This window comes from Chironomus tepperi, unplaced genomic scaffold (assembly GCF_022539635.2).
Source record: "Chironomus tepperi strain 1889 unplaced genomic scaffold, CSIRO-AGI_Ctep_v1 contig_364, whole genome shotgun sequence".
NCBI classification, from domain to species: domain Eukaryota; kingdom Metazoa; phylum Arthropoda; class Insecta; order Diptera; family Chironomidae; genus Chironomus; species Chironomus tepperi.
Window position 1 is genome coordinate 4289793 of NW_027226486.1, and position 17332 is coordinate 4307124.

The 17332-nt window shown below is 31.7% G+C and overlaps 6 protein-coding genes across 6 annotated transcripts in view; 2 read left to right on the forward strand and 4 right to left on the reverse strand.

Annotated features, from left to right (window-relative positions):
* Rab3 (RAS oncogene family member Rab3) overlaps nt 1-7288 on the reverse strand; it is a 36700-nt gene extending 29412 nt beyond the window's left edge. The window contains exon 1 of the mRNA XM_070646639.1: nt 6941-7288. The gene's annotated coding sequence lies outside the window, so the exon portion shown is untranslated. The remainder of the gene's footprint in view (nt 1-6940) is intronic.
* Nucleotides 7289-7729: 441 nt separating this feature from the next.
* Nucleotides 7730-8689, reverse strand: LOC139095313 (histidine protein methyltransferase 1 homolog). Its single transcript, XM_070646637.1, has 2 exons — nt 8221-8689; nt 7730-8163 (listed from the first exon to the last, which is right to left on the reverse strand). The coding sequence occupies exons 1-2, from the start codon at nt 8644-8646 to the stop codon at nt 7768-7770; spliced, it is 822 nt and encodes a 273-aa protein (XP_070502738.1). The 5' UTR covers nt 8647-8689; the 3' UTR covers nt 7730-7767.
* A 612-nt stretch (nt 8690-9301) lies between these two features.
* Nucleotides 9302-14240, forward strand: LOC139095301 (patched domain-containing protein 3-like). Its single transcript, XM_070646623.1, has 5 exons — nt 9302-9573; nt 10922-11042; nt 11098-11312; nt 11460-13528; nt 13654-14240. The coding sequence occupies exons 1-5, from the start codon at nt 9470-9472 to the stop codon at nt 14055-14057; spliced, it is 2913 nt and encodes a 970-aa protein (XP_070502724.1). The 5' UTR covers nt 9302-9469; the 3' UTR covers nt 14058-14240.
* On the reverse strand, nt 9751-10850 carry ClpP (Caseinolytic protease proteolytic subunit). Its single transcript, XM_070646659.1, has 4 exons — nt 10729-10850; nt 10375-10612; nt 10178-10294; nt 9751-10115 (listed from the first exon to the last, which is right to left on the reverse strand). Exons 1-4 carry the CDS (start codon nt 10765-10767, stop codon nt 9820-9822), a joined length of 690 nt encoding a protein of 229 aa, XP_070502760.1. The 5' UTR covers nt 10768-10850; the 3' UTR covers nt 9751-9819.
* A 204-nt stretch (nt 14241-14444) lies between the features above and the next one.
* On the reverse strand, nt 14445-15466 carry LOC139095353 (transmembrane protein 199). The gene is made up of 2 exons (XM_070646690.1): nt 14939-15466; nt 14445-14877 (listed from the first exon to the last, which is right to left on the reverse strand). Exons 1-2 carry the CDS (start codon nt 15408-15410, stop codon nt 14531-14533), a joined length of 819 nt encoding a protein of 272 aa, XP_070502791.1. The 5' UTR covers nt 15411-15466; the 3' UTR covers nt 14445-14530.
* Nucleotides 15467-15787: 321 nt separating this feature from the next.
* On the forward strand, nt 15788-16679 carry LOC139095277 (glutathione S-transferase 1-like). The gene is made up of 2 exons (XM_070646574.1): nt 15788-15926; nt 16000-16679. The coding sequence occupies exons 1-2, from the start codon at nt 15881-15883 to the stop codon at nt 16611-16613; spliced, it is 660 nt and encodes a 219-aa protein (XP_070502675.1). The 5' UTR covers nt 15788-15880; the 3' UTR covers nt 16614-16679.
* The last annotated feature ends 653 nt before the right edge of the window (nt 16680-17332 follow it).

A 17332-nucleotide genomic window follows, 5' to 3' on the forward strand; every position in this document is an offset into this window, starting at 1 on the left:
AACTTAAACTGTCCAAACACATCCAACTCAGATCATGCCACACTTATACCTCATCCTCTAACAAAACTCTTCTTCAAAGTATCAACAAAACCTTCAAAATAGCTTTAAGTTTTACCACTTACATCTCCTCTAATGATGACACATTTCCATTTCACATGATTCTTAACGAGACAGACAGACTCAAGTGACTCTCGAAATTCATATCCGAGATTAAGAAGCAGAATGAAAAGTTGTGATTACTCTTGTCATTAAGTTAGCATTAATTTACTTTTCTGTCTAATGAGAGTTGATTAAACTTTTCCTTTTTTATTTTCGCGACGAAAATATGGAATGGAAATAGCAAGCATAAGAAAAAATATTTTAATGACATTTGCTTTTTTGTAGATTTTCTGAAGAGTGAATAAAAAAGTTTTGATATAGAATGATTGTACTTGTGGATATGCTTTGGGTAATGAGGTGAACATTGTACTGAGAAATGAGGTAAATTTGTGTGCATTATATAAATTAGGTAGAGAATAGTTAAACTTTTTTGTGATGAAAATTGTGATGGATGGTAAAAGTGATGCAGAAAATTAGCAATTTAGGGTAAATGGATGGAGAATTAAGCTCGGGATTTGGATTTTTGTTGATAATTCTTGAATTAAAGTTGAAATCTATCAAAAAACTGAGATCCAGTTAAGAATTGACGAGATAATCACAACTAGATGCAGAAAATTAGTTAATTAGGTAAATTCATATTAAAGTCTATCCTGAATTAGGGTTAATCGAGAAAACTTTAGAAATCCAGTAATCAATTTATGTGATTTCCTTGAATTTAGGATGAAATCTTTCCAAAAACTGAGATCCAGTTAATAATTTACGAGAATTGACATTGAAATCTGTCCTGGATCAAGATTAATCAAAAAAACTTCTGAAATAAAGTAGAAGCAAGCAATTTAAGTGATTTTCTAAGGATTTTGATTGAAATCAGTCAATCAACATTCGGAGCCTTCCAAGAATGAAATTTAAGTTTGCAGCTCAAATATCATGGCACACACGTAGAAATTATTGATTGAATTTCTGCAAACCTTCCACAGAATTTGATACACATACCCCAAAATATTGCCAAATCCAACAGTCAGCTCGTGTGGAAAATCTATCTCATTTTAATTACACTTTCTGAGAATCATCCTATCTTCTTCCACAACCAGTGATATTTTATATCTGCTTAACAACTGCTTAGTTCTCAAGGTAACTATCACGCACTCATGAGCAAATCATAAATATTTTCCCCACATTATCAAGCAACAGGATTAAACACGAAAAAATATATAATTTACGTCACTGAGAGCAAGCAAGAAAGTTTGGTGAGACAAACGAATGCCTTATCGCATCCAACAAATCATAAAGATGATGAAAAGCTCTACGGGAATTGATATTTCAAACCAAAGTGTCTGTGATTTCAACGGTAAATAAAAATAAAGAAGAAAGCAGGAAAGTTTTGCCTTCTTTATTTTTTTGACTTCTTCATGTCGACAAATAAGAAAAGCAAAAAAAAAATATTTTTGTACAAATCAAATTTACTTCGTGCTTTGATAAATTGTGTGCTTGATACCAGAAATAGCTGGGAAAAAAAAGTTAGACAAAATAAAGCTTCTTTTGGGATTATCTGAATAGGAAAGAATGTTTTCAGGCATAAAATTTCCAATTTAAAGTTTAGTTCTTAAAGGAAATACTCTGTAATATACAATATAAATGTCAAGAAGGTCATGTTGTTATTTATAGAAAATTCTGGATGTTTGACTGGAACTTCGATCGATAAGATTTAATTGAAAAATGCTTCAAAGTTTTACAAGATTGTTTTGAGAATATTTTAACGGTCATTTAGGATTTGAATTTGATAATTGAGTGAATGAAAATAGTTGCTTCTCCCCTCTACTTGTAGTTTACCCAGTTTTTTGTTTATTTTAGTGAATTTTTAGATTCTGAAGAATAAACATCATTTTAAATGTCGTCCGGCATTATAAATCAAAGTTAACAATCTAAACTGAGTTAAACATTGTGGATTATATCTCCAGACACAACAAAACACCACAATAATTGACAAATCAAAGCTTTTATCTCCAAAGCCTACAAATTATCTCCAAAAATCCGCGCATTTCAAATGAAAATTAATTCCCATTTTTATTAACACAAATGAGAGCCATAAATTCACAACTTTTTATTTACTTTACTTCCCAGTTAAATATTACATTAACCATACCACTCTAATTCCTACTTGAGTAATGAATATCCAACATATTTAAGGTGTAAGCTAAGTTTTTTTAAGTAAATCAATAAAATTGCACTTGAAGGTAAAAGGAATTAATATTTGAGAGAAAAGGAAAAGGAAACGTAAATGTCTGTTAATATAAATTGTTTCATAAAATTTTCACGAGCTAGTTACTAAATTGGGATTTTTTTTTAATGAATAGACGCTTTAGTTTTGGAGGCGTTTGTTGGTTTAGTGATGAATGGAATGAAGTTTGTGTAATAGGAGATAATTGGGTGCTGATTAGGGTTAAGAACAATGGAAATGTGGCACGATGACGTAATCCAGGTAAGGTAAGAGATACAGTATGTCGGAGTTGAGAGGGACATTGGATATTGAGCTATAAGTAGACGAATCTGCTAGTACGAATGAAAAGCCTCTGTGACCGAGTGGTTAGATAACCTTCTGTGTTGGATTCTCATCAGAAACCTACTTCTCAATCATTACATAAAGTGCTATCGACATGACAAGAATTTGCACAATATCAAGAATACATGAAACAAGTTTCGTGACAACTGACTGAGTTCCTGACCTAAAATAGAATCATTTTACCTTTGAAACATCCAAAACATATCAAAAAATCAATAAATTACATCATAAAGTCCCACAATAATCGACAATACATTTGAATACATCCATTTGCAACTTTACATCCCTAAAGTCCAAAAGGCACATATGGACACGTCACTAAGTTCATCATAGATCTCTATTTTTAACATCCATCTACAACTAACCGCCCTTTCTAGTAATAAAGTCCCTCTGCATTTATCACAGTTATTTTCTGAATAAAATTTTTTACGACCCACACATCCTTTGTCATCATACTTTACGTAGTCCATCAAATAAAAAAAAGAATCTAATATGAATTCACACATTTCTATTTTTATATCTATGACGATACCTACATTTTTTTTTTGATTAATAGTCCACAGACGTTCCACAACAAGATGAGCTTGAATTACATTAAGAAGGATGAAACATTTCATATTTCTTCATATATATGCTCAGTTATGACATTTTATAATGCGAGACATTTTTAGTCTTCTTGTTGGATGTGCTCATAATTAAACTAAACTCTTTATTCAAGCGTTCTTTACAGTCCAATTGCCATTTTTATAGCTCTATAAAAATTAATTTATTTCTGACATAAGCAAGCCGCAACAAAAGAAGTAGGATTTAGAATCTAATAAATCATTTGACGATCGTCTGGCTGGAAGAGTGGCTTAGAATTTCCTTTTGTGTGGGAAACATTGTTTATAGAATGAAATGAGGCAGGGTTGGTTCTTAGAAGGTTGTTTTTGGGACTTTGGATAACATTTAATAGATCTTCAGATTTCTGAGTTTAGAGAATTCAAGGTTCGTAGTCGACTCTAACTTTATATGGAGTTTAGTCGACTCAAATCGACTTTTCAAAACAAAATCCAAATCAATTTCAACCTTTGGCTTCTTCAAATACGACTGGAACTTGAGAGCAATGTTTATTCATTATCATTCTAAAGGTTGATCTCGAGAGAGATATTTGGACAAAAAATTATTTATTGCTGCCAGACAGCTCGATAGCTCACAGAGGATATTCAAATCTTTGAGATATCATGCATCGGACTCATTGACAGAACAGTTGCTTCTCTGAATGTATCCCTGATTTTTGAGGTATTGAGCGAATTTCTTGTTCAGAAACCCTAGCAATTTGAAGAATTTGGTCTAAACAGAGAGTGGGGGTTGACCCTGAACTGATCTTCTATTCTTGGATACCCCCTTGTGATCTACAAACATTCGGACATAATAAACAAGGTTCAACATTGCTAAGCAAGTGGATCGTAACCATAGATTGAAAAGTACTGTATTTAGTGAGGTTAAAGCCATGCATAGTTCAAAACAACTAATCCGTAAGGCATACGGCAGATAAATGGTTGAAAGTTCTGCCCAAGGTCGACTTGGCTATAGTCTGAGTCAGGATTTCATCAAGTTTGATCTAGGACTTGAGTCAATCTGTCAATCTGGCCTGTTCCCGAACTATCGGCCATTTCTCAGCCATGTTTCATGGTAACTCGAAGTTGACTCAAAGCTTGCTTAAAACTACCTTTTTAATGATCTTGTTACTATGCAAACTCCATTCTTTACATAACTAACCTAAAATTGTCATAATACCAGTTCACAAATCTGAATGCCAATTCCATTCCTTATTTCTCTATTTACAAAGTCCTTCCCAATCTCCCAACAGATATCCCAGAAAAGAAAAATATGTACATACAATCAAACCTCATTACATATTACATAATGTTCGCAATATGAACGAGAGCTTTTTGTTTTATATGGCTGACTGAAAGATTCGTCAGGAATGAGAAAAAAAAACATCAAAAGTCGTCATGGAACGACAGTAAAATAGCGAGAAAAAAACACAGAACGAGAAAAAAGTAAAAAGGGAAAGGAAAGGAAGTTTAAAAATATGATCGCATATTGATTTTCGTTTTTACATTCCGTATCTCACTGATTCAATTTTGAAGCTTACATATTTTCCATAGAAGTACATGAGATTGTATAATTTATTTTCATAATATAATGCATGTCATTCAAATTTGGGGAATTATATTCTTGATGGGTTTTTTTGAAGACAGCTTAAGAATTTTTATTTTGTTTTTATGGAAATTACATGATTCATAATTTATACATAAGATTGCTACGTTTAACAATTGAAGATTGTCTTACTGTAGGTGTAATTTTTCAGTAATTATTTTCAAGGATGAGAAAAGTATCAAGTTTTTTCATGTCTGAAAATTTAATACACTTAACCTTGATGGAATGAAATGTCAGATTTTGATATTTTCAACGGTATTTTAGATGGTTTAAGACAAAGTTGTGTGAGACAAAGACATGCCATTATCTGAGTTTTGATCTGATAGACGTGAAGGTTACGAAATTCAATCAAGGATAATGAATTTTGCGAATAAATTGAGAATTTGAATGTACAGAATCAATTTACTGATTAAAGCAGCCAACGATAAAATTATTTTCAAATTTTATCATTAAATGTAGCTTCAAACCCCTTAAACATACAAAAACCATAATTGCAATCCCTTCAAGCAATTTTAAAAGTAAACATCAATCAAAAATACCTTAATTTAATTATTAGACATAAATCATTATCATCTAACTGACGTACAGCACAGAACTAATCTATTTATCATCCCTTCTACCATAAAATTCCTCAATTTAATCTATTCTTCCACAGAATTGACCATTCTGTTCAATAAATCAGTTTTTCATAATTTTACATCAATTCCTGTACATAACATCTGATTCACATGAAATTTAATAAAACTTGTACGAGATTTTTCTTGGAATTTTAAAATTACAAGCATGTAAAATTATTCCCAGATGAGTTTTGATTCAATTTGTTATAACTTGACTTCATAGAGCTTTCTTTTTTTGCAAACAGTCATTTCTATCCGGATGTTTTCCATTCAGTCATTCAGAAAAAAAAAATTCACGGTATATCTTCCAACAGAGAAAGAATGAAGAAAAAAAGCTTGATTGAAGTTTTTCCTTTGGTCTTTGCTTTATATTCATTCAAACGGACTCTTGTTACTGAATGTTGGAGATTTCCAGGAAGGCTTTTATGTTGTTAAATTGGGTCATTTGAATTGCTCATATATTTGCATGTATTTGATGCTTTCTCTAAGCATTAACAGATATGAAAGTTGGTTCTTATCAACAAATGATTAATCATCCAGTCTTTATGGTTATTGATGATAATTCTGCCATATTTTTAGTCAAGATAACGCATTTTCCAACATTTCCACTCCATTTAAACTACAATACTGAGAACAAGACTCAAATCAAACATCTAATTCAACTCAACAGCTGGAAAATTTCCTACTCATGCTGTCTTGAACAGGATAATCATTTACATTTACTTAAAAGCAATTTAACTTCATGATTCTATGCTGTCTGTCTCCCTCATACCCATCAATATCACCCAAGACATTCTGAATTGGCTTGCTACCCATCCATTAAGTTGAGAATCCCTAATTGATGATTCAATAATTGTTATGTAAAGAGTATTATTTGTTCTAAATATAGATATATAGGCATAATGGATATGGCAAAAGAATCCGCAATTTATAGCATCATCATTATAAACATCAGAATAATAAATTATTATACAAAAAAGCTGAGACATTATTCATGTCAATGTCGCGAAAAAAAAAGTAAAGTTTTTTTTTTCCATTGCACGTTCAACAACTTGTGTCGTTGTATATGTGTGTCGAGTATGTTTATTTGGCATACAGAAAAATTCCCTCATATTCCTTCTTTTAGTTGAAGGCACTATTGATAACAATGTCGCACAATTCAATACACAGACGAGTGTTTTTCTTCCCATCAAAAAAACCCACACATACACATGCGATGCGCATGTTTGGAAATCCAATGCTTATCAGCGAAGTTCGAAGGGAAGTGAAAAGAGAAAATGAAAATTTTTTACTTCCATAAATTACGGTCCTGCATTATTTTAACTTTCTTTTTCTTTCAATACTCAACCTCCCCTCAACCCCCTACCCTATCCCACTGTACACTTTTTATGAATGAATAAACTTGGTTCTCGTCATATTGAAACTTAAAAATAATTTAAAAATTTATTTTTATCCTTACATTTTTAATTTAATTTAATTCTTCTTTTTGGGTGATTGTCCTGGAAAAATTTGTTAATTCACTTTTCTTTTTGCTGTGAAATTTCACAATCCGTGATGTAGCAACACACAAATCAATATTAGCTGGAAGAAAAACTTTTTTTTTTCTCTCACACAATTTTTCTTTTATTTTTCAATGCTATCTTAATTATTTTATAAATTTTTCAATCACTTTTGATTTATTTATCAACTTTAATTCACTGAGGATTAATACAAATTTGTTGTAAATGATTTTAAAATTTAATTTTCAATTTTTTTTAATGGATGAACTTTATTTTTCCTTCAATATGAAAATCAGAAAGTTACACAAAAATCTTGTGTGTGAAAAAACTTTTCTCACATTTGATACTGTTCCTATTGAAAAAAAGGAAATATATGGGAAAGGAAAAATTTCTGAATGGAAATTGGGAAAGTCGATAATGAATTGAGGGAAAGAGTGAGAGAGATGGAAAGTGGTGCGCATGAAAATGGAAATAAAAGGGAAAGCAAAATTGCTTGTTGTAAGCTATGGCAAGGGTTGAATTGATTTTTGAACGTTAAATTTATTATGTAGAAATTTTAAATTGATCGCTAAAATTCAAATTTGAACTTAAAACCCCACAAATGACTATTAAAACCATTCAAATGTTTCTTTTAACGTCCACTTAATTCAAATTTTCAGTTATTTTGAATTTCAAATTTCCGTTAAACTCAAAACAATAGCTTCCACAAAACCATACAAATTCTTTAAATTTCAAATAAAAAATTTCCGTTAAAATTTCAAAAAATATTTTATTTACTTCCCCTTAATCATCTCCTTTTCAATAACAATATTTCTCTCTGTAATCCAATGCTTGACTTCCAAACAACTTCAGACTGAAAAGTTCCATCTTCCTTCAATAATTTACAGAAATCCAGGACATTGCCACCAACTCCAAAATAATGACTTTTTGCAGCCACAAAGACCTGTCCATCGTCTTTCAGACGATTTTTGAAGAAATTTAAAAGCTTTTTGTAGTAACTTGGATTGTAGATTGTCTCGGAAGTTAGAATTATGTCATATTTCTCGTCATTGGTTGTTAATTCACTAAAACTGTCCCAATCACCAGAAAAGAATGAACATCTTGAAAAGTTCTCAGATTTCTCGTTTTCCTCACAATAAAGGATGACGTTTGGGATGGTGAAGCTGTCCAGGACCTCTTCATTCTGTAATTTATGCAATTTTTAGATTTAATTCTTTTTAAAATATATTGAGCAACTTACATAATCCTGAAAATGAACAGCTTTTGCATTTTTGATTAATGCTAGCAATCCAGCGATTCCAGCAGAACATCCAAGATCACAAACAACTTTTCCAGCAAAGTCTATTCTTTCTGGATCCTCAGTGAAATAATCCACTAAATCTTGTGTACATTCCCAAATCTTGTAACCACCTTCATAAACACCTGATATTAAGTCAGTATCATTCATCTCATTGATGTTAATATTGTCAACAAATCCAATTTCCAAGTCATTCGACGAAAACATCTGCAAACTCTTTTCAGGTAGAGATTCAGCGATTTCCTCATATTGATTGGATGAGACTTCTATACATTTTGACTCCTTTAATGTTATTGGTGGATCTGGTTCCTTAATTTCCTCTTGTTTCTCTTCATTTTCGTCTGTTTTATTGAAATTAAACTTGAACATGCTGCAAACTGTTGACAAAAATATTGAACTAGCATGTAAATTGGATCAGTTGGGGCTGTCTAAAGCGTTTTTTGTAGGAACAGTTCATATATTTAATGATGAAGATACAAAAATTAGGACTTGTTTTGGAAGTGAAACGGAAAAATTAATATTAATAATTAACGGTCAAATATTTTTCAAATGCTTTATTAGTGATTTTTTTGCAATTTCTTCATCACAGGAAGTTGGAAATTGGTAAATGATCATGATTCTGACAATGAAAAGGCAACTGACTGACTCAAGCAACAAATCGAATAAATTGCACAATGTGACACACAGACAAAGGGTGAACAATTGCGCATTTCAAAAAAACTCAAAATTGTTATGCAAAAAGGCTCTAAACTGATTACCGGGAATATATTCCCGGTTTCAAAACATTGTCAGCCGTTATCCAATCTTCTGATTGACAGCATTGTTTGGTTTGGGATTTAATCTGAAGGTTCCACTAACTATTCTTTAGTCATTGACTAAATATCAACGCAATTAAATGATAATTCATTGTATAAATCAATCAAATCAGTTAAAGCACACATACATTCACAAAAAACCCACAAATACAATCAAACATAAAAAATAAACACAAAAAATATTTGAAATTTCAAATGAACAGAATTCAGTTCTTCGTTGAGTAATCAATTAAAATTCAATAAATGCAGTTTATAGTGTCGTGATCAATATAAAAATAATACTGTTCTACTAACAAAATAGTATAATTAATGAGTTCGTTTGATTAAAGTTGTGAAAAACTCATTTTAATGTTGGTAACATTAAATTTATGTGAAAAATGACGAAAAACAAAGAAAATTCATTAAATTATGATAACAACGGAAGTCTAATACAGAAAATCTCTTATCACATATCAACGAATATAGGATTATTTTTCTATAAGTAAGTCACATTCATTCAATTATAATTTAATTAAAGACATTCTTGATAAATTTCGATGATTTCAAGGTCATAAATTCTTGTATTGATACTTAAGATCTTGTCTAATGTGCGTCAATGAACTGTAAATAAAGGCAAATGACCTTTGGAATGATAATTTTTAAAAGATAATGCAGCATATAGTTTTTCATCTGTTTATTTATTCACTGCCTGTAATTAAATCTCTTCCTTACTCCCGTTCACATAAAATTATGAATTATTGCTATTATCAATATGAACATTTGGTGGATGTTCAAGAACTTCATCAATTATTCCTAATTGCTTAGCTTCCTCTGGATCAAGGAATGTGTCGCGTTCCATTTTGGCCTCTAATATGTCATATTCTTGCTTCGTATGCTTTGCATATATTTGAGTCAATTTTTTCTTGAGCTTTAATATCTCTTGTGCCTGAATTTGAATGTCAGTTGCTTGTCCTTGAGCACCACCTGTTGGCTGATGTATCATAATTCTTGAATTAGGCAATGAATGTCTCATGCCTGGTTCACCTGTTGATTATAATATGCAAATTAGTTTGTCGATAATCATTCATCAATATTCATTAATTTACCAGCTGCAAGTAATAAAGATCCCATTGAACATGCCTGTCCAACACACCATGTTGCGATTGGTGGTTTAACATATTGCATAGTGTCGTAAATTGCTAATCCAGACGTAACACTTCCACCTGAGGACAAAAAAAAGAACATTTGTTCAATAATTAATTTGACCTTTAGAACATCCTCAATTAATAATTTTGTGATTTACCCGGTGAATTAATATACATGTGTATTGGCTTTGTCGAATTTTCCGATTGTAGGAACAATAATTGAGCGACAATTAGGGAACTTATACTGTCATTTACCGGTCCCATTAAGCATATAATTCGCTCTTTTAATAATCTCGAGAATATATCATAACTTCTTTCGCCGCGCCCTGTCTGTTCAATAACAATCGGAATTAGTCCTAATCCTCTTTTATGTTGCAGCGATGGATTAATTATTTTCTGTAAGATAATGGAAATACAAAGAAGTTTTTTAATTCCATTTGTATGATAAGAATCTAGACTGTTTTATAGGGAATTCCGATAAGTTTAGTTGATAGGCGTAAGCACTAACTTACCTTTGCACTGCACAAAGTAAGAGATTTAATTAAGTTCATTCTGTTTTAAAGATTTTGAGATAACTTTTTGTGCAACAAATTTTATGTCAACAAATAATCAGGACAGTGTAACCTGGTCAAATATTTTCTTAAATTTGAATATTTTTTGACCGTTATTTCTTCGTTAAATATTTATTTCAATTTTTAATTACAGTTTAGGACTTACAGTGGCTAGAAATCCATGGAAAGTAATTGGAATATGTTGGCTCTCAGTATTAATATTCTCAACAGGATTCTTAAATTTCTATCAAGAAAAGGATCCATTTAAGTTATGGGTAAGTTCTCCTTAATTATCCAATATGACTTATAATCAGACAATATTTTTTGTAGGTCCCAGACAACATTGACTTCCATAAGCACACAAAATTCATTGTAAATAATTACAAAGAGGGTTTAAGGACAGAAAGTGTAATGATAATTAGTAAAAATAATGTACTTACTGAAGAAGTATTTTCAACACTGAGAAAAATAACTCGGGAGATTAACAATATTAAAATTGAGGGTGAACATGGAGGAGTAAAGAAATTAAACGATTTATGCTTCAAGTGAGTGGATATTTTAAAAGTTATTTAACGGTTTTCAGAAATTTGAATATTTAACGGTTTTCAAAAATTTAAAAAAATTTGACGAAAATTTCAACGAATCAATTTTTAAATTCCAACTAACCGTTAATAATGAAAACTTCTTTCTAGAGTGCCTTTAATCACAATCTATTCAAAACTAATGGACACGGGATCAAGTAACAAGCACAAACGGTCAATTGACGATAATACGGAAGATTTTGGAGATATGATCAACAACAATCCAGATGATTTTATTAAAAAGATGTTTGATCCATCCTTTAAGATCACAACGAAGCAATATTGTTCAATAGTGAGTAAATTAAGGCTTGGATGCATGCACGAGAATATTTTGGAGATGTGGAATGCCGAGACATTAAACATCACAAAACATGATATAAAGGAGAAAATTGATACAACATACATCAATCGTGTGACTGGACATGAGATGAACTTCACAACACTTTTGGGTGATGTGGAAAGAGACACAAATGGTCACATAATATCAGCAAAATCTCTCTTGACTAACTTTAATTTACTTTTAAATTTCTCAGAAATAAATCTCGATAGAACTGGTAATTCCGCTGGAACGGAATCGTGGACGACAGTGAATATAATGAGATTTGAGGAAAAATTCCTGATTTTAATGGGAAAATTAAAGCGTGAATTTGAAACTGAGGATATTAAAATTTATTATGCAGGAGGTCGAAGCTATGGAGATATATCTGAAAAGGCTTTATTTCAAGACATCACAAAAGTTATATTCGGGACATTTCTCATGACAATTTACATGGTCTTCATATTATCAAAATACAGTTGGGTGGAACTGCGTCTACAGCTGACGACATTTGGTGTCATGAATATTGGAATGGCTTATTTGAGTGGATGTGGATTGGCATCAACATTTCTGTTCTACACACCTGTCCATTCAAGTCTATTTTTCATCATTCTTGGACTTGGTGTCGATGACATCTTCGTGATCATGGCTGCATACAGGAAACTAACAAGCAGCAACATTGAAATGAGCTTAGAAGAGAAAATAGCAAAAACAATGCAAAAAGCTGGTGCATCAATAACAATTACATCGTTAACAGACATTATAGCATTTTTAGTCGGTTCCTTTACAATTCTTCCGTCCTTAAGATCATTCTGTATATTTGGAGCATTATGTATATTAATGACATATATTTATGTCGTGACATTCTTTGTTGCCGTACTTACAATTGATGAACGACGTGTAGCTATGAAACGGAATGGCTGCGTCCCGTGCATCACACATGAAGACAAAACACCAAGCTGTGAACCAAAATTGATGTGGAACTTCCTGCACTTTTTTCATGGCAAAATTATCCTCACAAAAATGGGAAAGATTGTCGTCATCTTGTCAGTCATTGCCATCACAGCATTCTCCATCCATCGAATATTACAGATTAAGCAGAAGTTTGATCCAATGTGGTTTATACCATCGCGGACTTACTACCATGAATACGTAATGAAACATCGAGAATTTTATCCAAATCGTGGATATGAAGCTGGTGTCTACATGGGTAATCTTAATTATACAGCAGATCTATCCAAAATTATTCTTATGGCTAAAGAAATTGAGAATCAAAGTGAAATTTTGTCAAATGTTCAGGCATGGCCGGTAAAATTTCAAGACTTTATGTTTAGCCTGTATGAAATTGACTTGATGACATATCGACTTAATGAGTCAGAATGGAAGGATTATTTATCGAAGTTCCTCTTCAGTGTCGATGGCGGGAAATACCAGGCAAATTTTAGATTCACCGATAAACTCATTTGTGGACAGCCAGCATCAGATATTTTAATTTCATCCATAACATTCACATATGTTAGATTTAATGATCGCGATGAGTTTGTGCCAGCACGTGCATCAATTGAGAATATTGTAAAGTCATTAAATTTCTCAAGACATGACGTTTTTGTGTGGGGACGAATATTTGCCAATTGGTATACAGACGAGATAATTGACTCGGAAATTTATCGAAATATATCATTGGCACTGGTTGGCGTTTTTATATGCACAGCAATTATGATCGTGAATATACAAGTGTGTGTCTTCATATTTACATGCGTTTTGCTGTCACTTATTAGCATTGGTGGATTTATGCAGTTCTGGGGATTGACGTTGGATATTGTGACTTCTATTGGATTGCAATTGAGTGTTGGACTTTGTATAGGTGAGTAATGAGGCTTGGAAATGTAGTAAACTTACAAAAAATTTAACGACTTTTGAAAATTTGAATTTTAAAACATTTGTATTTGAATTTGTAAGGTTTTAACAGATTTTACTCTAATATTCCAGATTATGCAGCGCACATTGGACACACATTCCTGACAATATCGGAACCTGATGGGAACAAAAGAGCCCTATTAACAGTAGAAGAAATAGGAGGTGCCGTCCTCGAAGGCGGTGGATCAACAATGTTGGCAATCATGCTTTTATCTACTTCAGACGCTTACACATTCAGGACATTCTTTAAAATTTTCATAATTGTGGTGATTTTTGGACTTTATTTTGGTGTGGTTTTCTTGCCAGTTTTATTAAGTATTTTTAAACCGAAACCGTATGATGCAGTTTGTATATCACATCACGAAGCGAATATTGAGAATGAATTAGTACCTTTAGATAAGGATTCAATGAATATTAAAATTATTAAACAGAACGACAAAATTAGCAACAGTAGCTGTGATAAAACTGAATGTTAAGGAACATATTTAATTTGAAATATTAGCTTTAAGGAATTTAATTTAATGATTTTCGTGAAGAATTTAATTTTTTAAGGTATGATCGCTAAATATAGCAATACATTGGCTATTTGGTCATCATACCTTAATCCTTTCTCTTATTAGCCATAAAATTTTTATTGATATTTATTTAATGATATGATAATGAACGGAATAAATTGAAATTTTTGTTATACTTCCTTCTAAAAAAAAGTTTTTGTTTTAACGGAAAATTAAAATTTGAATTTTAACGGAAATTTTAAATTTGAATTTCTTAGCGAAACTTTTGAATTTGAACTTTTCAACGAAGTTTTTGAACTTTAAGTCAATTTGAATATTTTTCGATCGTTAAAACCGGAAAAATGCAAATTTTAGGAATTTACAATTCAATTATCGATATTTATTGTTACCATTAGTATAGAAATATTCAGTACATTAATTATGCTATAATATGCTTAGTCTGTCTTCTTTTGCTTCTCATCTTTTTTGGGTGTATCAACTTTCTTGGGCAAATCAGCTTTCTTGGTAGAATCAGCATTCTTCGGCGTATCAACTTTTATAGGCTTTACATCCACAATCTTTGCCTTTTCTTCCTCACGCTCTTCCTCGATAAGCTTTTTCGCTAGGAAATAAATTTCGGCTAAGGCGATGACTAATGCACAGATAATACCCAATAAAAGTCGGAATCCAAAGTCTAATTCACCGACAATAAGTTCAATGCCCATAAATCCAAAGGCAAATCCAGAAATGACAGAGAAGATGAATTGTGCAACAGCAATCAACTGTCGATTAATTTGTTTAACTGCAACATAAAAGGAAATGTGTTAGTCAGGTGACCAAAAACAATATTGAAATTTACTTACGTTGATATGAAATTGATTCTGTTGGTTCGTTTGCTTTTCGCCTGGAATCGACATTTTTTGTCATATGATTATATTCCAGGTTCGATTGTTGTGCCTTTAGCCGCTGAACTCGTTCCTCTAATTCAGGATTTCTCTCAACAATTTCATTTTCTGGAAGTTTAACTTCAATTTTATCCAGAACATCACACAAGTACTTATCATCTCCTAACTGGCTCTTAATCGACTTTAATTCACTTAGTGTTACTTCCTTCTTCTTTCCTCTGTGCTTTTTTGGTGACTTTTTTGGTATTTCATCATTATTTGACTCCTTACATTCTACATCATTTAATTTTCTTAAAATATCCAATTCATCTTTACTGAATTCTATCGAATACTGATTGGATTTGGTCTCTAGCTTCTTCTTGTCGAATTTAAGGACATCATTGTCGCTGATAATGAATGTTAATTCAGGATTCTTAAGAAATGATTGCATTTTTGTGAAATATGATTACTTTGATTGAATGTAAACAGAAAAATGTGAAATTAAAGAGGGACTCAAAAGAGTTCGGGAAATTTGAATTTTAAAAAACCGTTAGAGAGTTTTTGTTGATTTTTAAGGAAAATATTAAAAGTCACGTGAAGCATGGATTAAACACATGATAATAAGCAGCAATCAATGAGATTACAGTCACTAGTATCTCAACAATACAGCCAATCCTTTATAAATTGCATAATTTCTCACTAAAACAATGATTCCAATGCACTTTTGCGAACGACGCCTGATAAGATACAGGCACTATCTGTATTGTTATCATAAAATACCTTTATGCCTACATGTTATGAAATTTTGATTGCTTCTCAGTTGTCGTCTTTCTGTTCACAGTAGTAGAACTGGTCTCTTGTTAAGCTCTTGTCAGGTAAAAAAATTGATAAAAACAGTCATAATTTTGATAATCAGCGATAATGTTGAGGAACGACAAAAGAGACACTCAATTGTATTACACACCGGGTAATAAAATATACACTAAATATCTAATAATTGGGGATTATGCAATAAAAAAGTTACAAATTATTTTTTATAGCTTCCGGGCCATGTCGTGCTGTATTGATGGTCGCAGCTGCATTGAGACTTAAATTGAATTTAAAGCCAATCAATTTGATGGCACGAGAACAATATCATCCAGGATTTCTTAAAATTAATCCACATCATTCAGTGCCTGCACTTTGTGATAATGAATTTACATTGTCGGAATCAAGAGCCATTTGCATCTATCTCGTTGAAAAGTACGGTAGAACTGATGCACTGTATCCAAAGAATCCAAAAACTCGCGGAACTATCAATCAGCTCATCTATTTTGATATGGGAACGCTGTTTAAGAGAATGTATGATTATTACATTATTCCATTAATGACTGGAACTCCACAGGATGAGAAGAGTTTAGAATCATTAAATGAAGCTATTGGATATCTTGAGAACTTTATTGCTGACAAAAAATATCTTGTCTCATATCGTTTGACCATTGCTGACTTGATCCTTTATGCAACAGTCTCGACAATTGAAACTTTTGGATATGATTTTACAGTCACATATCCAAATATTACAAATTGGCTCGAAACAATGAAAGATGCACCGGGTTATGAACAGAATGTTGAGGGACTTGAGATATTGAAGACATACTTAAATCAGCATCAATAAAAAGTGTAGAAATTATATGTGGTGGGAAAGTTATTGAATAAAATGTGCAATAGCTTAATTATTAAAGATCCAGTGGCTTGTTATTGTGATTTATGTGTTTGATCTGCAGTTGATGCAATCGGAATTGAAGGATATATAGCAACAGAACTACTGTAATTATTATTATTATAATTAAATGGTCCGTTTTTAGTTTAAGACCAATTTTCCAATAATTTACAATGATTCATTTTCATTCATTTTTTAAAAAAGAGGAAAGAGAAAAAAACACCTCAGATTAAATGCAACTAAAATTTCCTTGAAACTGTTGAAGTGTTTTCAAACAATTTCAAAAGTTCAAAATTCGTTACGAACTTAAAAATTTCATTCATTCCATTAAGTCTGGTTAATAATTGTCTGGTCTTTTCTGTTATATGAGTTAATGTTTGTCCATTTGGCAGTTGTTTTTTTAATGTTACCTAAATTCCTGATTTCCTTCTCCCATTCTTTTTGCCATTCATTCTGGGCTCTTTTATATGTTTAGTGATGTCAAGTTGATTACAGTTTGAATAAAGGTTTTGTTTTGTTGCTTCTTTTGCATGTCTGTCTGCTTCCTCGTTTTTAATGCCTATGTGACTGGGATTATTGTTGTTGTTTGTTATGATCTCTGTCTTGTATTTGGTACAAGACTATTTTTATAATGCCTGTACAGCACTGAGAAGTCTGTACATATGAGTACTTTG

What these genes read in the sequence shown, in the direction of transcription:
- LOC139095301 (XM_070646623.1), top strand. Translation starts at nt 9,470, where the DNA reads ATGACGAAAAACAAAGAAAATTCATTAAATTATGATAACAACGGAAGT. An exon ending in TTAAACGATTTATGCTTCAA is followed by an intron (nt 11,313 to 11,459) that starts GTGAGTGGATAT and finishes ACTTCTTTCTAG; the next exon opens with AGTGCCTTTAATCACAATCT. An exon ending in GAGTGTTGGACTTTGTATAG is followed by an intron (nt 13,529 to 13,653) that starts GTGAGTAATGAG and finishes CTAATATTCCAG; the next exon opens with ATTATGCAGCGCACATTGGA.
- ClpP (XM_070646659.1), bottom strand. Translation starts at nt 10,767, where the DNA reads ATGAACTTAATTAAATCTCTTACTTTGTGCAGTGCAAAG. An exon ending in TTACTTTGTGCAGTGCAAAG is followed by an intron (nt 10,613 to 10,728) that starts GTAAGTTAGTGC and finishes ATTATCTTACAG; the next exon opens with AAAATAATTAATCCATCGCT. An exon ending in CATGTATATTAATTCACCGG is followed by an intron (nt 10,295 to 10,374) that starts GTAAATCACAAA and finishes TTTTGTCCTCAG; the next exon opens with GTGGAAGTGTTACGTCTGGA.
- LOC139095353 (XM_070646690.1), bottom strand. Translation starts at nt 15,410, where the DNA reads ATGCAATCATTTCTTAAGAATCCTGAATTAACATTCATTATCAGCGAC. An exon ending in AGAATCAATTTCATATCAAC is followed by an intron (nt 14,878 to 14,938) that starts GTAAGTAAATTT and finishes TTTATGTTGCAG; the next exon opens with TTAAACAAATTAATCGACAG.
- LOC139095277 (XM_070646574.1), top strand. Translation starts at nt 15,881, where the DNA reads ATGTTGAGGAACGACAAAAGAGACACTCAATTGTATTACACACCGG. An exon ending in TCAATTGTATTACACACCGG is followed by an intron (nt 15,927 to 15,999) that starts GTAATAAAATAT and finishes TATTTTTTATAG; the next exon opens with CTTCCGGGCCATGTCGTGCT.
- LOC139095313 (XM_070646637.1), bottom strand. Translation starts at nt 8,646, where the DNA reads ATGTTCAAGTTTAATTTCAATAAAACAGACGAAAATGAAGAGAAACAA. An exon ending in CTGTTCATTTTCAGGATTAT is followed by an intron (nt 8,164 to 8,220) that starts GTAAGTTGCTCA and finishes CATAAATTACAG; the next exon opens with AATGAAGAGGTCCTGGACAG.